The sequence below is a fragment of the Actinia tenebrosa genome, unplaced genomic scaffold, assembly GCF_029948245.1.
Source record: "Actinia tenebrosa isolate PJP-AT-01 unplaced genomic scaffold, QUT_ActTen_1.0 PGA_scaffold16__25_contigs__length_10494907, whole genome shotgun sequence".
In the NCBI taxonomy this organism is placed as follows: Eukaryota; Metazoa; Cnidaria; class Anthozoa; order Actiniaria; family Actiniidae; genus Actinia; species Actinia tenebrosa.
The window spans coordinates 8,686,894-8,711,638 of NW_028292576.1; the positions used below are offsets into that span (position 1 = coordinate 8,686,894).

Sequence of the window (24,745 nt, forward strand, 5' to 3'; positions counted from 1 at the left end):
CAAATATTGTAAAGTAATTTTGAAACAATTTGTATAATTTATATATAGTGTTAGGAAGCAAGGCTATTGTTTCATTTAATGAGAGAGACAGCCAGGCGAATGAAACGTTTTCGATAAGATCCACACAAGAAAATTATTTTTTTCAAATTATGAAAAATTTGCTATACGGACTTGATATCACAGAACAGATCTGTGAATGTTGGAGTTCTGAAGTTATATTTATTTGTAGTTTTGATATTTGTTTCTTATTGAAAGGGGGATATTATTTTATTAAGTCAGTCGATACAGTTTGTTTGCAGTCGTTTAGCTTAACAATGAAACCTAAGGAATTAAGAAGTAAAAATTGTACATGTTTATTTCGGCTTATCGTATGAACCCAATTATAAGTTCTTTAAAGCCGGCCAGATGAACTTCCTTCGCGGCGTTAATTCCTTTTTCATTTGTCTTCCCAACCCTTTCATCTTTTGACACTTGGTGGTGCAATCGTTGTTGAAGCTCAAAAGAATTACACGTAGCTGCTATCAAGTATTTTAGTGGAAATCCTAAGCTTAGTGCTTTTTTTGGGCAATTTCGCGAAAGGTAGAAACGATGCACCAAGTAGATCTTGTCAAAATTCTATTGGTGCGGGAATTTACTAGGAACATCAAAAATTCAGTGCAGATATCTTTGTTTTTAACCTCAGTGATTTTAAAAGAACCCAGATAAATGAAATTAATATTTGGAACTTAGAAAAATAATTGCAAAATGATTAATTTCAGAGGGGCTGGAAAATATAATTTGATGGGAAATATTGCTCAATATGTTTTCTAGTTTTGCGCAGACGTCTTTACAAAGCACATTAGGAAAAGCTTCAAATTGACTTCACAAAAGCTCAGTTTCACAAAGGTGAATTTGAGGGCGGAAAGATAAATAAAAATCTCTCTTGACTGTGACTATTAGGGCAATAAATTAATTAGCGGATGTAAACCGCACGCTGATCTAGCGATAATGAAACCATTGAAGCAACATGAATGGAAAAAAGTGGCTCTATGTTTTCCTAATAAAACCATCAAAAAATAATGAACTTCCAACATCATCCTGGCGCAAGAGTGTAAAAAAGAAAATCATATACCAAAACAAAAGTGATAAGTCGTAAATATTTGAGGGATTGCTATCGGTAGATTAAAATTGAAGTGTGTGGGCTGGAAGTCTCCTAGATTGAAAATCAGTTAATAATAACGAGATGTTTGTATTTTATCGACGTGTATTTTTTAAGGAATCCTCGCTAGAAATCACGATATAACTTAATTCTTTTCCAATACGAAATCTAAGGACTTCAAAAAGGACGTTCTCAAAATTGAAAATAAAGCTAATTTTTATTGATTTCAAAAATAAAAGTAGAGAATTGTTTCAATGTTCGGTTTTCAAAATCAGTGTTTGCTACAGTTGTGTCGATAGGCGGACAGGAATGTAAGTAGGGACGCTTTGTCTGTGAGTGGCGGTGGCGGAAAATTATTATTAAAGTGGGCCGAAAACCAAATCCGCGCACTTGTAGAAAAACCATAAGTGAGTAGACCTGAATAGATAAAAACGTAGTCAAAATTAGATGTAGCGTCGAAGAACATGTCTTGTGTCAAAGGATGTTCTTTCTTCATTTCCTCTCTCCACCAAATCTATGTCCTTAAAGGCTATAAACTTTGCCTTAAATATTTTCCTTAATATATCTTGTGTCAAAAAATATTCTTTTTTCCTTTTTTTTTTTCGTTTTTTTTTTCTTTCTATTCCTTCTTTTCTTTTTTCTTTTCTTTTCTTTTCTTTTGTTTTACACGAAAATCTGTATCTTTAGGCAACGAACTTTGTCTTTAAATATTTTCTCTAGAAATCGCTTTGTTATTGACCTAGATTTTGAATCCTTTGAACTTTGAGCTGCTAAAACTCAATTGCTTTTCAATAAATAATCCAAGTATTTTTGTTCCATATAACAATTAAAGTGTTTTAAATATTAAGAAGGATTATGGAGGATTTCTCATGCTTTTGGCTGAGAATATCATAAGGTGTTTTCACTGCTCTCGACTCAACGGGAGCTTCATTTTTCTCCTACAAAAATCAAACAAACAACAGAGGTTAATTCACTTTATTATTGCAGCTGTAAAACTCGCTCGTAAACCTCGTAAGAGTTTTGAACCTAAACTTATTTTCAAGACATTTGTAGACGTGGAATGGCCTGAATTTCAAGTTTAACAGATAGATTCCATGACAATTTTTTTTTTTTGTTCGTTCGTTTGTTTTGTTTTTGTTTTTGTTTTTTGTTGTTTTTTTGTTTTGTTTTTGTTGTTTTGTTGTTTTTTTTTTGTTTTTGTTTTGTTTTATTATTATTATTATTATTTCCGTTTGTTTGCTTGTTTTCTATCTTTCTTTCTTTCTTTATTTCCTACTTTCTTTCTTTCTTTCTTTCTTCCTTTCTTTTTTCTCTCTTTCTCTCTTCCTTTTTTAACTTTCTTTATTCACTGTTGTATCGTAACTTACTTCATAGCAAACTGACCGTTTCTGAAATGGCTTACTCATTTTAAGATCAAGTCAAAATTCTTAGGTAGTTCGTCAAATCCCTACAGTTGTTTTACGAATTAAATCCTTGGTGTGTTAATATTGAAATATTTAAGATGCCCGCTTTATTTATCTTCCGAATACAAGTGGATTTATTTAAAGTTCATATATTTTTTTAAACATTTCAAAAATGCTTCCTTATTTTTAATTCAAAGAGATTCTATTTTCGTTTTTGTTTTAATCCTATTTTTATTTCTTTTTCTTTGTACTTTTATTTTAATTTCTCTATTCTTGTTTTATTTATTTTTTGTATTTGTTTCTATTTTCCAATCCTTTTTTCTTTTAAAGTGCCTATCACCCTTTTTTTTTTTTTACTTTTTTATATCCAAATATAAGCTATTCTAAGAAACGTGTCGAAATAATTTTTTGATTCTGACCCTTCTTTCTATTTTTTTCGAGCGGTCAAAAGTGCGAAAATAGGCATTTCTTTGACTCTGGCCGCGTAAAATGATAACCTAGAGGACTGGGCTGTGACGTAAGAGGAGTAAGTTGGGTTTAGATGTTTCCTCATTCTCTCTAGATTTCACTGGTATTTATGACCAATTTGCCGTTTATACGCTTTCAAAAGACCTCATTTTTCTGGTTAGAGGATGTTAATTACTTCAGACTTCAAGAATGATATTATTTTTGAATTATTTTAAGAAAAAGAAAAGCAGCGAGAAGTTAAACGCAACCTAGGGAAAACCTCATATTAGGCTGTCACGCTCAGAATCAAGTGTAATAAATTAGTTTCAAAAACTTATAGATTTCACATACAGTAACTCTGAGCACTATATGAACCTACACCCTTTAAGTCATAAATTTTTTAGCATTATTCTTATTAATATCTGATGTATTTATGGATGAATATGTGAGTCCGTGCCGCGCAAAATTCTTCCAGGTCGTTTCCAAATCAGAAACATCAAATGTAAATAACAGAAACAATGAAATAACTCCAGGTAGTTCACAAAATCTTTTTCAATGTAGATGGCTTAACAGTTTTCAAAATATCTAAACATGAATTGCATTATATATTTATACTGTAGTAGTTCAGTCGAGAAACTACATGTAAGGGTGCGTGACACTTCGCATCATCAGTCTACTGTTACTCTGCAGGTCAACATGGTTTCACTTCATAGTCGAATATAATATTTTCTATTCTATCAGTTTTCTATCCTGTCTCACAGTATCTGGCCATACCTATCTTTAAAGATAAAACGATCGTCTATTGAGGGAAATTCGATAAAGGTAAAAAATCTGAAGAGCATTCTACGGTAGCAAATAATTAAAATATTGTGAATAGTAGTATTATTGTGTCAATCGTACGGGAATTTTGTCTCAACCATTCATTACAGCCCTTTTAGCAATGCACCAAATACTTCTTAAGAGTTTAATAACCACTGAAATGTTACCACAATCACCAAAACTGTTTTATTCTTTAATAAACCGGGAATAAATTCCCGATCCGGTGCGAAGACGACTCAGTTCGAGCAATGGCAAGTAAAATGCTACCTGTTATCAACTTCGGTTCCCTATAACGACTCTAGGAATTTCCAGGTAGGAATTTCTATCTATGCTGCTGTACTTTTGGTGTATTTACTAAGGTTTTGACAAGTTTTATTCCCAGCCAATGAGATAATATTTGTGATCGGGTCGGAACCACTTCACTTCAGTCACCTCGCTTGCTTTGCTAGGTTGTGTTCGCTTCACTAATATACCAGTAAATTAGGCTACGAATCCTGATGAGAACTGGAAATGGAATCTTTAGATAATTAACTTCCTCATAGAAGCCCAAGAAAGTAGTTAAAAGTCCAAGGACTTCTAAAAAACCCCAAGAAACGCAAGGACGTCTTCAGTATCCCCCCTAGTATCCCATACATTTCTTTGTAAATCAAGAAGAGCGTGTTGCTCCTTCTACGTCACTAGCCCAGTCTCCCCTCTCGCTCGGTCATATTTTGAAATCTTCCTATTTTCGCACTTTTGACCGCTCGAAAAAAATAGAAAGAAGCGTCAGAATCAAAAAATTCTTTCGACAGGTTTCTTAGAATAGCTTATATTTCGATATAAAAAAGTAAAAAAAAAAAGGGTGATAGGCACTTTAAGTTTTTGTTTTTATTCTCTTGCAGTTCCTTTTTTTCCCCTTTTTTCTATCTTTTTTTTTTTTTTTTTTTTTTTTTTTTTTTTAATCTTTCTTTTTCTTTTTCTGCTTTTTTTTCCCTATAAAGCCCGTAAAATATTTAATCTGTGAGAAAATAGAATAAAATTGAGTTATACAATATAATAAGCTAGTTTAATTTGCACCAATTTTGGCCTCAAGATAAAGTTACCCTAATACAAAGTCTAACCTAAGACTACCCCTGTCAAAATTATCTTGGATGCGAAGCAAACACGAAACTACAAAAGAAATCGCACTTTTCGTGGATGGAGTTTGTGCAATTTCTTTCGTATTTTCCTGTTAACCTTGCATCCGAGATAATTTTGAACCGTAAAAACAATCCACCTACATTTAGTATTACTATCTCAAAGTTTTCCTGAACAATGCAGTCCCGACATCAATTATTTTCATATCACTTCTTGGACTTCATTTTAGAATTAACAGATCAAAAACAGTTTTCCGTGTTTGATACTCTGATCAAAACACGCGGGATGTTGGGAGAACACGAGAGGAGCGTAGGAAACCACGACGCGTAGCGGAGTGGTTTCCAGCTTCTCGAGTGTTATCCCAACATCCCAAGTGTTTTGATCAGAGTATCAAACACAGAAAACTGTTTTTGATTTGTTTTATAAAATAACAAACGCGCGAAAAGATCGAAAAAAAGCAAAGTCTAAGTAAATTCTCCCTACGTGCCGTCTTATTCAAACTGACCAATGAGCGCGCGCGATAGATTAAAAATGACGATAGCGTGTTTTGATACTCTCATCAAACATGGTTTTCGACCAATCCTAGCGCGCGTAGTATACCAATTATTTTATAACACATTTTCATTATTCAATAATACTCCTTGTTTTACTTTATTACCACAAAACAAGTTTCTGTATAAGATCTCTTCCTTGATTTAAGAGTTTTTCTCCAGGTTCATCAGGTTTGCCATACCTCCACAAAACATGTACAGTAACAAGCTAAATCCGTTTCGATCTGTAAATTAGCCATGCCCTGACTTATATCAGCCCAGAGGTTGTTTCAGGGTTTGACCTGTGAGTTAGCCATGCCCTGACTTAGATCAGCCCAGAGGTTGTTTCAGGGTTTGATCTGTGAGTTAGCCATGCCCTGACTTAGATTAGCCCAGAGGTTGTTCCAGGGTTTGATCTGTGAGTTAGCCATGCCCTGACTTAGATCAGCCCAGAGGTTGTTTCAGGGTTTGACCTGTGAGTTAGCCATGCCCTGACTTAGATTAGCCCAGAGGTTGTTCCAGGGTTTGATCTGTGAGTTAGCCATGCCCTGACTTAGATCAGCCCAGAGGTTGTTTCAGGGTTTGACCTGTGAGTTAGCCATGCCCTGACTTAGATCAGCCCAGAGGTTGTTTCAGGGTTTGACCTGTGAGTTAGCTGTTCCCTGACTTAGATCATCCTAGAGGTTGTTTCAGGGTTTGATCTGTGAGTTAGCCATGCCCTGACTTAGATTAGCCCAGAGGTTGTTTCAGGGTTTGATCTGTGAGTTAGCTGTTCCCTGACTTAGATCATCCTAGAGGTTGTTTCAGGGTTTGATCTGTGAGTTAGCCTTGCCCTGACTTAGATCAGCCCAGAGGTTGTTCCAGGGTTTGATCTGTGAGTTAGCCATGCCCTGACTTATATCAGCCAAGAGGTTGTTTCAGGGTTTGATTTGTGAGTTAGCCATGCCCTGACTTATATCAGCCAAGAGGTTGTTCCAGGGTATTTCCTATCTTTTAGCCCTACCCAGCAAAATGTCTGAAATTTATCAAGACATGTCATAAAATCGTCGTTCTTATTTTGAATGAAAGTACCCACTCAGGCAATAACCTGGTGTGGCTAACCAGTTACCCCACACCAGAGCCTCATGGATAACGACGCGTTCTATATCAGATTAAATTTGAATTTAGAAGTTGATTTTCGTTGGGGGAATCAACTCTATGATCCCGTCCACCACACGTACTATTGTAAACGTGTTACACTGGTGCTTGACACTAAGGATAGAAAAGCTTTATCTTTTCGACAGGTACTTTTGACCCTATCGACCTTTTTATGATTTAATACTTCGGTTCACATCATATTGTCGTTTAAGGAAGAGGAACATTATGAAGTTCAAGGAAAAACTCGAGGAAAATTCAGATTTTCGTAAAAAGGCGCTTGCGATTTTTGGCGCCCTTTTCTTCGTCACCTCGGTATCTTTTTTAGTTTTGTTTAAAAATAACAATACTTCTAAATCCCAATTATTTCCTCGTGAAGTGAAGAGTGAAAACACAGCTACAAGGCTGTCAGAATTTTTACGAGCAAGAAATATTGATAACAACTTACGGTAAGAATTTGTTTCAAGTTATAAATATTTTTATTATCATTTTAGTCCAATCTCATAATCAGATATAATACAAGATTTTCTTGGTAAAAGTACGGGTGCTAAAGAATATCGTATTGACTTTACATTTTAAAACTGAAGCAATAAATCAGCCAAGTATGGAGAGGGATTTAAAGATCTTTAGAATGTCAACTGTTAGAGTGCGCTATCTAAATCCGTGAAACAATTGCTAGCCATTTATCAAATAACTGTTATAAATCTCGCATTCTGATTGGTTGGGAGCACGCACCTTTGCATTTTGCAAGAGAAATAAAAAACTTGCTTGCTGTGCTGTGTAGATTTTTATAGCACTTGGGGATTGGCAGAACACTCTAGAAGTATCTTACGCGTCGTGCTTCTCCTAACACTTGTCTCGTGTCTTACTATATCCCCGGTGCTTTATAACTGCACACAGCACGCGCGCGCGTTTTTTATTTCTTCAGTAGCGCTTAAAAGTATTTACTTTATCAACTGTTCGGTTTTGAAACAAAATATTCACTCGGGCATGAACCAAACGAAGACGCCTAGAGGTATTTGCTTTTGTTCCTAATATTTTGCTCCAGATAGTAAAGCCCCGTTTACACTGGCGATTTTTGCGGCGATTCTTGCTGCGATTTTTATGGCAATTTTCGGGAATATGAAATATTTTGTCACATCCTTCAAAAGAGACATTCGTCTAGGAAAATCTTGGTATCCTGAAAAAACTTTACAAGTAAATTCTTTACCATTATTTATTATGGACAGAATCGCAAAAAAATCGCATGAAAAATCGCAAAAAAATCGCTAGCATAAACGGGGCTTAATATCCACTGTTTTTTGCAAGCATTTCCAAGAGAGTCAAAAGACAAAAAAATGGCGACCATTGTGGTGCCGTTAACAATGAATGCTAATGAGAAATCTTTTGTTAAATGGCACCAACATGGCCGCGATGACGTAACGTGCAATAGAAGAATTCGGCAATACATCTTTGCTTTTGTTTCATGGATATACACTTATTTCAATAAAGTTAGTCAAAAAACCTAGAAAGCTGAGATCACTGAGCATCATGGGAAACTTTTCATATCAAAAAAGCATATATATACGAAGCTTTTTTAATACAAACTGCAGCTCGATGATGCTCAGAAGAGGTGAGACTGTAACCTGTAAAAGATTCGCAAGTCCATGAACAGTTATCAAGCGGTTGAACGTGTAAAATGAATCTGCCCATAATAATCCTGGTCGGTCTCAGCTTTGTAGCTTTTCAGGTGACTAACTTTATTGAAATAAGTATATAGCGTGCACTCTTTAATGATAAATTTTGTTAGGAATACGAATAATAATAATGAGACTAGTAATAGAGTAGGTTTCATAAACCTATGAAGACATACCAGCCTAATACAAATTAGTACACCCTAATGTCACTATTACACATTAACTAATGGTATCTGTTTTACGGGTTTATGAAAATCACTCTAAGAAATAACGATAATTAATGATAATAATCACTTATTTGTTAGATATTAATAGTAATAATAATTGATGATTAAACAAGCTAAATTATTTCTTTTGTTGCAGTTATCTTACGAAGTTTCCACACATTGCTGGTTCTAAACGTAATAACGAACTTGCTCGTGAAATAGCAAGGAGATGGGAACATTATGGCTTTGATAAAGTGGAACTGCCACGATATGACATCCTACTTAGCCTTCCCGATCCTAACAATCCGTCCTCTGTCTCGATAGTAGATAACGAAGGAAGAACTCGACTACAGTTTCCTCTCAAAGAAAAGGTAAATACACCTCTTTAGTTCGTGTGCAATGTTTTCCCACTTCGAACAACGTGTCACTGTCTTGAGAATCTTAAGATCCTTCATCCCAGCTCTTACTCTTTCTCTTTTCTTCCCAAAAGCCATTGCGCGCATTGAAAAAGCGTGAGTGACGACTGGGTACGAGTCTGAGTCACATAGGCCTTTCTGAGTTCGATAAACAGGATGTACAAACGACATTTGTTCCTTCATGCCTTAATGGTGTTTGTGACTGAATCTAGACCACACTGATGCACCATCGGTGCGCTATTTCAGAAAAGTAATATGCGCAACCGTTAAACAAAGTAATGATACTCTAGGGAATGAATGACACGTGGTCTGCAATGAGAAAACATTACGGCCAAGGTAATTGTGAGGTCGACTAAAGTGGACAGACTCCCCTTCTTGTAGCCTCAACAACGCAAACAATCGGTGTTCTGTTTTCTTGGCATTTGCTGAATATAGAGACAATGGTAAAGAACTAGCGCTCATTCAGCTTTATTTTAATCCACAAACAAAAGATTTTGCTACATTGTATCCTACAATAGACCCCTTCACGGTTCCCTGCGCCATCTTGAAAGGTAGCCGGGCCTTTGCATCGAAGCGAGATGAACGGTGAGCTTTGCAATGATAGAGACATGTGAATAATTGTCAAAGATGTTAAAAAAGGTCTCTATCATTGCCAGCTCACCGTTCGTCTCGCTTCGATGCAAAGTCCCTACTACCTTTCAAGATGGCGCAGGGATCCGTGAAGGGGACTATTATTCCATTCTCAACGATAACTCTCGTTACCAGTCGTTCCCTCGAACTTCGGCAAGGATTGTCAATCAAAATTATCGTCATTTTATTTCATTTGTTTCAATAGGCTGTTTTACCGAGTGAGGAATCCCCGGATGTACTACCGCCCTTTCTCACGGTTACTCCAAACGGCACTGTAATGGGAGATGTTGTCTATGCGAACTTTGGCAGAGACGAAGACTTTGAACAGCTTATCAAACAGGGAGTCTCTTTGAAAGATCATATAGTGATCATCAGACAGGGTAGAATATTCAGAGGAAATAAGGTACTTTTAATAGCTTAATGATACTTATATAGTTAATTAATTAATTTAGTTTGTAACTGGGCGAATCCGGGAAAATTTTGGACGGGCATACTAAGAACACATATAAGCTTTGAAATAAAATGAGTCTGTGTCCAGGAAAAGTCTTTGAAGAGGGAAGCGTTAGGCTTTATAGGGAACCGCACAGTCGATGGCAACTTACTCCTCTACTTTATCCTAATCTGGAGGCATAATATTAACATACTAACAAATCACTCATGATTGTAAGCTGCACGGCTGCTACTAGCGCTTTAATATCCAGCCCGTAAAGTCCTCCACTGATCTTGTAAAGCGACATTAAGCTCCTGGAAATGGCGCTATATGAATTCAACCCATTATTCTACGCATTTCAACACAGGTACATAATGCTGAAATACATGGTGCGATAGGAGTTCTTATCTACAATGATCCCTCTGAATTTGCCCCAGATGGCACAGATAACACGTTCCCCAAAACCTGGTGGCTGCCTAAAACAGGTGTCCAGCGTGGATCAGCATCTCGTGCGGTATCTCCGGGAGATATCTCCACATATGGTTATCCGTCTGTACGAGGGATATATAGAAAGCCGTGGAAGACTAAGTTAAGAAGTAGAATCCCTGCTCATCATATTTCATTTCAAGATGCATTGGATATATTCAGCCGATTAAAAGGTGCACATTTCCTAAAAATATACATCAAATCAAAATATGGCGACCAATTTGAATAACTATTGCTCTGCACTGACTAGCGACTGACTAGCCTCTGACTAGCGACTGACTAGCGACTGACTAGCGACTGACTAGCGACTGACTAGTGACTGACTAGCGACTGACTAGCAACTGACTAGCGACTGACTAGCGACTGACTAGTGACTGACTAGCGACTGACTAGTGACTGACTAGCGACTGACTAGCGACTGACTAGTGACTGACTAGCGACTGACTAGCATCTCATACATATGAAAACTCTTTTATGTTTCCACGTGAACACGAGGCAGGTCAGTCACTAGTCAGTGCAGGACAGTAAGGTCGCCAGACAGGGCAGAAAAACGGGTTCTACTTTCTACGTTTATAAGTTAATAAGCTTTATATTTCATAAACCGGCTCTTTTGGGACTGATTAACAAAATACCAAAATTTGGGGAAATTTAAGGAACGCATATTTGAGATATAACGCCACGAACGTTAGGAGAGATGATATTTTGATCAGCACAAAAACTAACATTTTCGCTAATACCTCGAAGTAGAATTGCTGGAGGTTAGCAGAATTTTGTGAAAAGTTTCAAGCACAAGAGACACGAATGAAACACTAAACGTTTTTTAACATGAATGAGAGATAAAGAAAAAAAAATTGCGAAAGTAGCAGCCTTGTCGTTTTTCTGCTCTGTCAGATCGCCATATTTCGATTTGGTGTATAGAATTTTTAATTGATTTGTTTGCTGTTGTGGTTGTTTTTCAAAAGATGATCGGCGTGATGTTATTAATTTTAGTCCTCTGCGTCGGAATCATAGGCGTTCTTGACACATCGAATAAGGTGCATTGTGGTGTTACTTAGGTACAAACAACACCATATAAGACAAGCTGAGCGAGAAATGTTTGTACCCAAGCTAGAACACAATGCACCACGTTTGGTATCTTAGAAAAGCATAAGCTAGCAACAAAAATATTAAACAAAAAGTTACCGGAAGATGTTTGTACCCACGCTAGACCACAATGCACCGTGTTTGGTATCTTAGAAAAGTATAAGCTAGACCAAGAGAGGTTTGTACCCACGCTAGACCACAATGCACCATGTTCCTGTAACATAGTTCATATTCCTGATTACTATGTACATTCTAGGTCCTAGAGCACCAGATTCCTGGCAAGGTGGTTTAAACATCACATACCGAGTCGGACCCGGGTTTAAAGACAAGGAAACGAAAATCAAAATGGTAGTAGGAAGTGTTATGGTGAAGAAACCCATCTACAACGTGATTGGTACAATCACAGGAACCCAAGACTCTGACCGTTATGTTTTACTTGGTAACCATAGAGACGCGTGGGTGTACGGTGCCAGCGATCCGTCCAGCGGCACAGCAATCATGATGGAGTTATCACGTGGTGTAGGAGAGCTACTGAAGTCGGGTTGGCGGCCACGAAGAACGATCAAATTCTGCAGCTGGGATGCTGAAGAGCAGTTTATAGCTGGATCAACTGAATGGGTGGAAGATAACGCTGCGATTCTAAGATCCAGGGCTGTGGCATATCTAAACCTGGATATAGGAGTTGGGGGTAATTTCACCTTCAACGTAGATGGCAGCCCGCTCATTGAGGATGTTCTCGTGTCTACAGCACGAGAGGTCCTGGACCCCACATCCGAATCTGAAGGCGCGAGTATGTATGACGTCATGATGGAGAGAGACGTCACAAAGAATGTCAATCATAAACCGGTCGTTCAGAATCTTGCTTTTGGTAGCGATTACGTTGCTTTTTATCACTTCCTAGGCGTCACATCTGGAGACTTTACTTATATCTTCGGAGGAACCCATGGAATTCGAAGGTCATACCCAGTATATCACTCAATACATGACACATATTACTGGCTGAAGACGTTTGTAGACCCGAATTTTAAAATTCATTTAGCTGTAGGGCAATACGCTAGCAGACTGCTTATGAAATTCGTGGATTCTGTCTTCCTACCTATGAATCCTACGAACTACGTTCCTATCCTGAAAAAACAAATTCTACATCTGAAAAATAATCCCGCGTTCAAGAGGCATGACATAGATTTGCGCGCACTGAGCAATGCGGTGAAATACTTCCAAAATAATTCAATTTTATTCGAAAAAGCGAGATCGAAAGTTAGAATACAGGAAAATAGAAGCATCATTCGCACTCTTAATAACCAGATTTCTAATCTTGAACGAGCATTTATCAACACTGTCGAAAAATATGATCATTTTTTATTCGATAATGTGATCTTCGGTCCCATGTGGGATAACATATATTCAGGTCATTACTTCCCGCGGGTCCATGAAGCTATACAACGAGCTAGTGTTAAAGGGGATTGGGAAAATGTTAAGAAAGAAATATCAGTTGTGCTGTTTGCCATTAGATCGGCAGCTAAAGTTTTAGAACCTTTATAACCATGAAATGGGGAAAATATATTTCTGGATAATGTAAAAAAGAGTGTCTTTTTAATTCAATTTTGTTTGTTTGTTTTTTGTTTTTTGTTTTTTTTTAAATGTTTGTTTTTGTTTTTGTTTGTTTTTGCTTTTTTGTTTGTTTTTGTTTGTTTTTGTTATTTTGTTGTTTTTTTTGTTTTTTGTTTGTTTCGTTTTTGTTTTTGCTTTTTTGTTGTTTTTTTGTTTGTTTTTGGTTTTGGTTTTTCGTTTGTTTGTTTGTTTTTGTTTTTGTTTCATTTATTTTCATTATTTATTATTTTTCGCATTTAGGGTTGCTTTTTTATGTGGCATGAAAAAATAGATTTTTGAATTATCCTTCTTTCATTAGCTAATAAATCTAGGACCATGCATACTTCCAGACATCGAGTGCTGAACCGTCGTATGGCAGCGCGAAGCATTTACGGCTACGCCGGAGATTTCGACCCCGACACCGCTATCCGTGGATTTACAGACTGATCAGGAAGCTCGGCCGAAGCCTAAGGGAGAGGTTAATCGACCCCTAGACCATAGATGATTAACCCCTTGCTATGACCAGCAGACTCAATCTATCGTCCTTGTCACAGATCTCTTACATCGCATAGTCACTCCTTCCCGTGTGGGATGCGAGCTGACTAATCAGTCTTCACTACTCTGTCGTCCAAAAACAAAATTTTCAGTTCCATTTTCGATATTAACAGCCGATTTTGCAGTTGTTATTTCATATTTTGAAAACCGAAGTCTTATTGATGTTCCGTGTACACGTCACGCGGTACTGAAAAATGAGCTCACTGGTGACCTTGACAACCAAACAGATGATAGTCATACAATAGCCTTGTCATCAGTCTTACACTAATAAATAAGAATGATTGATTCTTATTTAAGATTTGCATGATATAAGTCATCTAGCTTTATTGATATTTTTACTTATTTATTCCTCTGGGTTTTGTTGCGCATGTCTTTTTTCATTTTGTTCAAGCAATTTCAATTTCAAAGTCATTATATTACTGCGTATACCACTTCCCCCGAAGCCATTTTAGTGTTACGGAATATCTAGTCTCCTACGCAGCCGCTATTAGTGCTATTAACTATTAATTAGCTATTAATTATTAGCTATTAGCTACTTAGGGGAGTGAGCGTTGCGTGGCGAATAAATGCTGCGTAGGAGACTACGGAATATCGTGATAGGAAGCAATTTAAGTGTTATCACATTGCGGGGTGTACGGCACGAGAAGCCATTTTTTCTGTGTTGCGGCATATCGTGATGGGATCGAAGCCATTTCAATGTTATCACCGATTACTGGGTGTACGCTACCGGGAAGCCATTCCGGTGTTGCGGCATTTGTGATGGGAAACCATTTCAATGTTATTACATTACTGGGTGTACGGCACATCGTGATGGGAAGCCATTTCAGTGTTTTTATATTATTGGGTATACGGCACGGGAAGCCATTTCGGAGTTGCAGCATATCGTAATGGGAAGCCATTTCGGTGTTGCGGCGTATCGTGTCGGGAAGCCATTTCAATGTGTTGAGCTATGCCTTACCAGGAATCCATTGAAATGTTATGGCAAATCCTTGTTATCTCGGAAGCCATTTCAATGTCATGTCATACCTATCTTACAAGGAAGCCATTAAAATGAGCAGCATGCTTCAGGGAAGCCATTTTACTGTCACAAAATCCCCTTCAACATTCGATATACCCTACCATATAGTGCGTGCTACATACTAATACCATGTTTTTTTCTCCGCTCATACAAAGACTGTCATGCGAGCCTAATTCGGAATACGTGATGCAGTGGCTGCTAACGCAAGATCTATAATTAACTTTTCAAACGCAACTAGACACCAGACCAGAAAAATAAAACCGAATTTTACTACATTGACATATGGGGATTTATTTCTCTTTCCCAGTAAATGAAAAGGCAAACATATCATTCAAACTGACAGTTCCGACTAGATCAACTCGGGTTTCGTTTCATTAAGGCGTCGCCAAGGTTTAAGTTCCCGGCAACTAACTATCGATCAAAGCAAGCCCAAAAATCGTAGATCACCTTCTTGCTCGATTCTTCAATTACCTTAAGCGAATTTTGATCAAGTCCTTCGCAAATTTGATCAAAATATTCAGTATTAAAGTCTAAATTAAAGGCCGACAACTCGCCTCAGAATTTCATTAGAATTTTTAAATATATAAAACTATAAATTAATTTTTTCTTAACCTTTGAAAGTTCGGGTTACCTGTTTAATATAATGTTTGATTTTTTTCGTTAATTTTTAATATTGAAGCGCGCGTTGTTTAAGGTGTTTACCTTATTTCTTTTAAAGTGAGGGAGTTACATTTGAAATGAAAGCCACAGTGTACATAGATCCTGGGAATTATGATAGGTGTTATCGAAAGGAAAAATATGTCCTTAGAGGCGAACCAATGAATGGAAAGCCCTCTCAATGAATATTCATTTTTACAACCAAATTAAGTTCCTCATTATTCTGTTGATCAACATCTATTTTTTTCGTTGATGGCATCTCGACTTCAATCTTCTTGCTGTAGACGACTTTGGGTCGATATGTAATGCCCTGAAGAATAGAAATGCTTATCTTTCTTTACTAAACAAGAATATAGATTCTGCTGAGCTTCAAAGGGAGCAGTTTCGAGCTGGTTGACGTGTTAACTCCAGAAAACGATAAGTGAAATTCAATGGCTATGCAAGACCTGTTAGTGTTTTGCATATTACTTGATCATTTGCAAGTAAGTACCGAAAAGATTTTTGTCGTATCGTTATATTTTCTTTGAGAAACCTTTCATAGAAATAGCTACGTGCCTGTCTATACTATTACCATCGTTAATGAATTTCTCAAAAACAATATGCAAGCCATCTTCTTAGTTCAACATTTCGTTCAACATTCGCATCATTGGCAGTAGTGGAAAGATCCATAAAAAATCGATACAATAAAGGAAAAACTAGCGAACACGATAGCTTTAGAAATACGTGTTTTTGAAGCTCCCAGCTTTTTAAAAATGTAATTTTCGGAAGGATAAAAATTTAAGGTTTCGTGGTTACAGCTTGCAGTTAGTAACCCATCTGGGTGTAACATCTGACTTGCTCTTTTTCGACTCGCCAAATCCTGCCAAATCTGTATCGATAAACGCAAACAGACCTATCTTTTTAACCTTTAAAAAATCCTTAGACTGATTCAATATTCGCTATATCTTATTTTAGCCGAAACGCTTTTAAGCCACAAATAAAGGTATAGATTTTGCAGCCATAAAATAGCATTCTATTTGTTTTTAAATACCAAAATGATTAATCAAATTTCAAACCGTGGTATAAGTTTAATTTTGCAGAGCCATTTTGAAGAATCTCTGCCCTCAGCGTTGGTTTTTTACGTTTTTTAGTGGATATTGCTTCGATTCGGGAAACCCAATTCGATTATATATATTTGTATTATTTTTTATAAGTTAGAGGAAATTTTGAGAACGTTTTTTTCCTATAGCAAAATGGATTTTTATCTGACCATGAATCAAAATTTTAACAATTTGTATTCAAAATTGATATATATTTTTTGCGAATCAAAACTATCTGTATAGTTGTTTCAGTATTCTCGTTTTCTTCGGTCGTAGGATTGATCATATTCCTAGAGGTTTTTGAATTTGCAATTCAGATTATATTTTTAAATCATTTTTGACATTTTCACCCTTATTCATTTGGGTCGTTGCCTAGTAACCATCTTGACGTCTTTCCTCTAGCACCGTCTAGCTAACCGGTTTTTTTTAAAAGCTTTTCTGGAAAATAAAAATGCTTTATCGTGGATTCTTAGAAGAATTAGTTGCAGAAGATGACATAAATGTTTTACCCTTCACACTTGTGCATTTTAGATATTTTCAAAGTTGAAGCGAGCTCGATGTTTCAATCTTTTGAGTAAAACAAACTACTTGATTGATTTGTTTGTTTGCTGTTCGTGCAGAAAAACATCCTGTTTTCCCTCACAGAACAAACGTTCTCCATCATTCTATTTGCCTATGCATCATCTAGCCATAGAAAAGGTGTAAATATTGCAACCTATTATTTCAGTTTCTAAACAAACTGAATTGAAACTGTAAATATTCCTAGATTTCAAACGCAGTAAAAGTAAATCCACGCATTGGGAAAATAGAGGAGATAGCAGTTAGCTTCACTTTGACACCTAACAGTATTTCAAGGCCCAAATATCAAAGTAAAAGCTTTAAAGGTCCAAATCTTTTGATTTTACTGACAATGCTAATTCAATTCATCATTATTTTTCGGAATCAAAATTAATTCCAGAGAAATAGTCTGGACACTACCTATCGAGTCAAAACATTTCTTTTTAAGATTATGTTCAGTCGAAAGTTAATATTATTAATTTATTATTATTAATATTATTATTGTTAATATCATTATCATTATTCATGTCACTATTATTATTATTTATATTATTTATATATATTATTAATTTATTTCCTTCTTTCGCAAGTTTAAGGCGAAAAAAAAGATGAGTACGACTCCCTTGCATTTCAGTGATTCAGTTTCCCATAGTAACCAATTGCAAATCCCAATCCCAGGACATGAAATCCCATTTTTCCAGAAATAGGCAAAGCTTGTTCCTCATTTTATCTTACAACTTTTTGCTTTTAAAAAGCTCAAACCAAGCTTGCTAAAATTTCGTTTTCAAGATCTTTATTCTAGATTTTCTGCACGTGGCAGTTTTTCATTGACGTTGTTAGTTCGGTTTTGTTTTTTTGTTTTTTTTTGTTTTTGTTTTTTTTTTTTTTTTTTGAAATTTTTTTTTTTGAAATTTTTTTTTTTTGGTACAGTGTTTTTTGTCGTTTTTAGTGTTGTTTTTCCCCTCCCAGCGGGGGCCATTACTAGCAGACCCAGCATGCCTAGTAGCCAATCAGATTGCAAACAGAATTTTTCAATATCTATTATTCTGTAATAACGTATAAATACACCTTCTTCCTTAGTAACCAAAGAAAAACATTTTCCTGTTTTTGACGTGTCTTTTGACTAATATCTGATCATTACAGCCTTTCTTAATTATATTGATTGTATATTTCAAGACAGTTAGCACATGGCAAAGTTTACTGATTTAACTTAAATTTAAGCAGAAAGAAACGACTGGCTTACACTTCCTGGTGAAAGAAACTTTATGCGTAGAAAACTATAATATCTGTCAACTAAAAGGTTATAGTCTATGTTGACTTTCGTTGCAGTAAATCATAATGAGAGCCCTTGAAGTCTGCAAAATCAGGCTAAGGGGAAGTTTGTTTAATATGCCAGGGTAGGGGATGAAGATATGGGGGGGGGGGGGGGGGAGATTTTTGTTAGGATATAGGATATACACTTTTCTTTGTTTTAATCCTTTAAACCTCGTGTTGAGAATGAGCTTTACATTTTGTAGTATTAATAGAAACGATTTTAAAAATAGGTCGATGCATAGTCTATAATAACTTGAAAAAAGCATTTATAAAAAGCTTGTAAATGATCCGATATTTTTCGATTTCGGTATCCAGTTTCACTAAAGCCTGTTGTTTTTATAGTATTATAATTTCGAAGATGTCGCATTGCCTAGCTTAAGCTAGCAGAACTTTGATTTTACATTCAAATAATCAGAGTTTTTTGAATTATTAATTGGCCTATAAATAATTTGTATCTTTTTCAAAGTTCTATCAAAACAAGATCATGATAAGCATGAGAGTCTTTCATCTGATAAACTGCCATTTCAAGTATAGAAATATCGCCTGTTTCTTAAAAATAACTACAAATAACTTAATCGTGATAGTCGGAACCATTATAACGTAGCATACAGAAGCTTGGATTTTGTTTTCACAGCCTTAGGAGTGAATACACAATATTGTTGATTCGCTTGTTTTCTTTTGTCACATCTCTTTGAAAAGCAGTTGAATATTGGCGTGAAGTCTTTGGATTTGCTAACATTAGCATAGCCGTTCGATATTCCACTATTTTTTGAGTGTATACTCAATGGACAATTGCAAAGCCACGTGTAGATAGAATACTAGGTGCTATAAAGTTGTACGTAAACACTCGGATATATCTTTCAAGCAAAAGACGCTTAAAGAACTATGTATTAAAAGCGGAAAAACGGCATGTCACTTAAACTGCCATCCTCGCAAGTAAGGCAAAATTGTATTATATTTTTAATATTTAATTCTAGTTTTTTAGTTTAAAAATAGCCGCTAACCATACTATTACAAATTGATTTTAAAACTAAACTCTTGAAGCTTTTCACTTTTCAATATGGTTAAGATAAAAGGCTCAGAAATCTGAATAGTGATTTTAATTTTAAGACCAAGTGAAATCAAAAAGAACTTTTGAAAATAAGAACTTTATCTATTGAGAGGAACTACTTTTCATAAGATTACATCCGTGAATGATAGAAATTGCTAGTTATTACCAGAATAGACAAAAGATAAAAAACACACAAAAGCAAAGCTTAAGATCACTGAATTTGTCATAGATTATGCGAAGAAGGACGATATCAAAAGGGGATGTACTAGGAAGCCGGTTATATTAGTTTGATAAAGAAATACTTGATCCAAAATGTAGGGGAAAATTGTAAGATCAGCGCAAAGGGAGAGCAGGAAGAATGTACAAGTACAGATCACTTCCATCTTGTAAAGTTAACAGGAAAACACGAAAGAATTGGCACAAATTCTATTGAGAAAAAGTGTGTTTTCTTTTGTATTTTCCTGTTAGCCTACTTATTAGATAATATATAGCTTTGAGATGTTTTACTAGAGGTCATTCATTAAGCAAATGCAAAGACTCAAAAATAAGTTTCATAGAAAAATATTTCTTTTTATAAAAATTTCAAAAAGTGCATTTTTATTTTAATTTTTACATTTGATTGGAATTAGTAAAGGCCTTATTTATCATGTCATTTATCTGATTGGACATCCGTTGAGCCAATCACAGTGCGCTACGTCACTCAGTGCTCGTCCAATCAGAATACCAGGAGACGGCACAGTATCGGTCTGTAACAGAACTTGTATCGCAGTCAGACAAATTTTGGTCTTGGTCTCTTTTACATGGAGGGCCCTGGTAGATCATGGTAAACTCTGGTGCCCTGACTTAGATCAGACCAGTGGTTGTAATAGATCAATAGAATTTGAATGTTAATTTTGAAGTTAGCCCTAGCTAAAAACAAGGTCACTACACTTTCAAACGTAGCCTTAGTTCATACTTATTTCTTATTTTTTCCCCAGTGGTAAGCTCTTATACAGCTCTCTTGGTGATCGTCGGAGTAGCAAGTGCACTTGCAGCGGCCTTTATCATAGTGCTTTGCAAGTGCTTATGGGTATGGTGTCGCTACAGACGTCACAGATCCCATCCACCGAAAGATTACCAAACATACTCCGTCACGTCAAGAACAAAATGGCCGTCTGAATATACGTACCAGACTTATGAAAACATACACTCTGACGTGGATAGCATAGATAGTGAGGAACCTTATATTATTGAGACCCCAGGAGATCTCGGGAAGGTGCAGATGGAGGTGGATTATAACTCTGAACACGATGTTCTTGTGGTTGGGCTGGTACAAGCTAAAGGGATCATATGCAAGACTAATGTCCAAACAGCTCAGGTAAAGTTAGAGAAAACTAGGATATGGTAAATGAAGAATAGGAAATGAAAAGTGGGAAATGAAAAAGAGGAAATGAGAAGTGGGAAATGGAAAGTGGGAAATGAAAAATAGGAAATGAGAAGTGGGAAATTAGAACTGAGAAATAAAAAGTGGGAAATGAAAAATAAGAAGTGGGAAATTAGAAGTGAGAAATGAAAAGTGGGAAATGAAAAATAAGAAGTGGAAAAATAGAAGTGAGAAATGAAAAGTGGGAAATGAAAAATAAGAAGTGGGAAATTAGAACTGAGAAATAAAAAGTGGGAAAAGGTAAATGGTAAATGCAAAAACATGATGTCCAAAATAAATAGCAAGTGCATTTGGAAGTAGCTTTTCCATTTCCAACCAAGTGTCATACTCTTAATTAAGATTCTTCGTTTGAAATAGTGCCTTTATTCGATCATGTGTCTTCTCATGTGCAACAATTAAACGAAGACTCTAATCCTCAAGACAATGACACATGGTTTGAAATGGGAAAACAGATGATTAGGTCGATCACTTCTCAGAAAAAAATTTCACTGTGTAGTCTTCGCATCTCCGCCTCAGTTTTTCAAGTGAAAAAAAGTGTTCCATCTGTGTATTGATTTGATTTTGCCATGACCTTTTTTTTTCGACTCAAAGGTGTACCCAGTTGCTCAAATCTACGATCTCGAAGACACATTACTCGACGAAAGAAAAGTCGAGAAACAGCCCATGTCATTCAATCCGCAATGGAACGACGAGCTTCTGTTTGCACTGAACGGACGGGCTACAGACTCGCTACAAGTCGTAATCAGAATACTCGAGCTGGACTCGTTTTCAAATGAACATGTCATTGGACAAATAAAAATGCCGGTAACGGAGATGAACGTAGGCACGCCCGGCTCTGTGTGGTACGATTTGACGGATATCAATAAGGTAAGAGTAAGGGCTGGACTATTAGATAATTAAGGGGGAGGTTGCATGAATTTATGTTGACGATATTTATTGTTCGTAACCACCCCTGCACGCATTTTTTTTCGTGTTTGCTCGATATTTCTTTACTAAAAGGAGAGGTTGCGCGATAGGTGAAGTGCTTGCTCCATATTTTTCGGATCTGAGTTAACAAAGCTGAGAAAGTATGCAAGTGTTTTATTCAAAATGCGACAATCTGTGGACCATTTAACAGAAAACGTGCAATTTCTAAACTCGTTTGTTTGTTTGTTTGTATGTTTGTTTTGTTTTGTTTCTTTGGAGTAGATTTTCTTGCGTGACGTGCCATGTCGTGACAATTCCAACCCTGCGTTTCGATTGGACGAGAATCTTTCCTAACTTCCATACCATGACAGTACCCTTTGCGGCGCCGTTTTAAAGTGATGCAAAACATGTTTTTTTATATTTGTAAATTTTCCTTGACTGTGGTATTTATTTTCTTCCAGATTGAATGCGAATATGTCGGCGACATTCTTCTATCATTAAACTATTTCCCGACCACCCAAAGATTGACCATAGTTGTACTCAAAGCAAGACAACTCAAAATCGAGTCAACGACTGGTTTATGGGGTAAGAAACCTGTTACAATTTGCTTTGATCTCCTGCAATTTGAAACAGAATTCAGAACAAAAGTAAAGTTTGAGATTTGTAAACTAGAGTGGTTTTCGGGTCAGTGGAAAGCAGAGAGCGGGAGCCGTAACGTGTACCGTAGTCGTAACTGCGCGTTGTGATTGGATGAATTACTTGAAGATAATGGGAAGCCATTTCAATGTTACTTCATGACGGGCCGTGTATGTACTGTAAATCAGTACCGTATGTATCCAATTCCCCTCTTCCTCGTCTCCTTCTCCTTCTGCGCAAAACCAAACAAGTATGGGTACGTCAAGGAAGGGGTGCAGGATCGATGAAGATTTTAATAAAGGGAGAAAATAATTTGATTCAATTATCGTATTTTTAACAGGCCCTCTAGTAAAAGTCTTCTTTAACGTCAACAAAAAACGGGTAGGTCGCAAGCGCACTGCCATGCAAAAGAAGACTTTCAACCCAGTCTACAACGAGGCCTTTGCATTCAAAGTGTCCCAGGATGCATTGCCTAAGATCACATTCCGGGTCCTTGTGATCAACAAGACATCACACGGACAAGATGAGGTCATCGGTCATGTGACGCTAGGCCAGCATGTTGTCGGAAGTGGTTTCTCGCATTGGAGTCACATGTTAACAACGCTACGTAAGCCGGTTGCCATGTGGCATCCCATAATACCAGTCACGTGACTAGAAAATGTCACGTGATGCCAAGCTTATCACTTTATATATTTAACTTATTTTGCAATTTAGATAAAATAAGGTATAATTTTTGGTATGAGGGGAGGGGGGCAGAGAAGGGTTTGGTTGGGCGAAAACCGAGGTCTCTTAAGGTTAAAATCATGAATATCCTGATCCGTGCGCCTTCATGTAGCGTCGTATCATGGTTCTTTGTCAAATAGTATATATGGTATCTTAGCGCTGCCAAGTATTTCTGGAATGCATATAATAATTTGGCTTCATGAGGGATACGTAGTTAAATATCATTGAGAAATAACATCGTATTTTAGCTGCAAAATATCTGCAAGATATAACACTTTTGCATAGTCATCATAGTCAGTTTGAAGTCTCTCTTACTAATAAATAATTACGATGAACCTCTTTAAATTGGGACGTAATGTTTTTCCTATTTCGGACCACGTGTCATTCTCTTGAGAATAAGATTTTTAGCTTGAGTTGTATCCATGTGTCGCTGTCATTTGCAACCGTTAAATAAAGAAATAATACTCTAGGAATGACACGTGGTTTGCGATAGGAAAACATTACGTCCATGCAGGGTAAAGAGTTCTATTACCCGGACTTACTAATTTTATAACAGAAGTTGAACTAAACTTATAGCCTGCGTAGTGGCCCAAATTGCGAAGGGGAATGGGGAAGGGGGAAGGGGGAAGGGGGAAGGGGGAAGGGGAAGGGGGAAGGGGGAAGGGGGAAGGGGGAAGGGGGAAGGGGTGGGGGACCTGTGGAGGAGGGAACGCCCCAGTCCCCAATGGGCCGCTACACAGGCTAAACTAATATAATTTTATAAATCACTTAAACCCTATAATGAAATTTACTTTAAAGTCCTAACTAAAGAAGACATTATTTTGTTAAAATTTCACTCTATATAAATAGCTAGACTTAAATTTCAAATTAAAAACTATTTCATAATAAAAAAATAGTTAGTTAATAACTTAATAATAACCAATAACTTATAACATTGTTTGGGGAAACCTACGTATGACTCAATGGCTTCCATATATAGTGCGCATGTGAGTTTTCTCGTGTTTTGATTGGTTAATAATGGAACGGCTTTTGAGAGTCAAGCTACCACATGCTTCCAATCCTACAAAGTCTGTTCAAATACTATTTTGGGGGATCTGAAATCATTTGAACTAAAGTGTAGATATAATGGCTCATTATCTCGACATGCTGTAGCTTTTAGTTTCGGCCAATGAAATTGTAAATAGTTGACCAAAAATCAAAGCAATTAATGTATGTATGTAAAGGGTGTGGTTGTTTGATCAAAAATGGTCAAATATTAATTCCTTCAGTTTCCATGACAACGGTCGATCCAGCATAAGAAGTCACAGGTTGAACTTATTTTTCTATTCATAACATCACTAGCTAGTTTTAATTTCTGGTGCTTTATTTCTATGGTTTCTGAGTATCAAATTTAGAAGAAAAAGAAAAAATTTCCGCTTAAACCAAATCCAGTCCAATTGTAGGGTTTTAACCAACTGATAAAAGTCTTTGAATCTCATTATCTGCTCCAAATGGTGGTCAAGCACTGTCTACCATGTGTTATGAACGAGAGGAAATCCTACTGAAAACTTATGATATAGCCATATAAAATTAAACATGTCACTGAGTTAGCTAAATCTATAGTTATTATTACTCTGATTTCCATGTTGGTGAACGGTCTACTAGGAAGTGATACTTTACAAAGATTGAACCTGCGATCAAAAAACGCAGTGGTATTTCTTTGAACACAAATTTGGTCTATA

General features: G+C 36.5%; 2 protein-coding genes across 2 annotated transcripts; both read left to right on the forward strand.

Annotated features, from left to right (window-relative positions):
* The first annotated feature begins 6,815 nt into the window (after positions 1 to 6,815).
* Positions 6,816 to 13,102, forward strand: LOC116304238 (N-acetylated-alpha-linked acidic dipeptidase 2). Its single transcript, XM_031713945.2, has 5 exons — positions 6,816 to 6,902; positions 8,604 to 8,840; positions 9,721 to 9,918; positions 10,313 to 10,604; positions 11,771 to 13,102. The coding sequence occupies exons 1-5, from the start codon at positions 6,816 to 6,818 to the stop codon at positions 13,054 to 13,056; spliced, it is 2,100 nt and encodes a 699-aa protein (XP_031569805.2). The 3' UTR covers positions 13,057 to 13,102.
* A 2,299-nt stretch (positions 13,103 to 15,401) lies between these two features.
* Positions 15,402 to 23,630, forward strand: LOC116304237 (synaptotagmin-5). The gene is made up of 5 exons (XM_031713943.2): positions 15,402 to 15,816; positions 20,314 to 20,693; positions 21,351 to 21,626; positions 22,127 to 22,250; positions 22,642 to 23,630. Coding segments are annotated over exons 1-5 (1,092 nt in total). The 5' UTR covers positions 15,402 to 15,815; the 3' UTR covers positions 22,953 to 23,630.
* Positions 23,631 to 24,745: the final 1,115 nt, after the last annotated feature.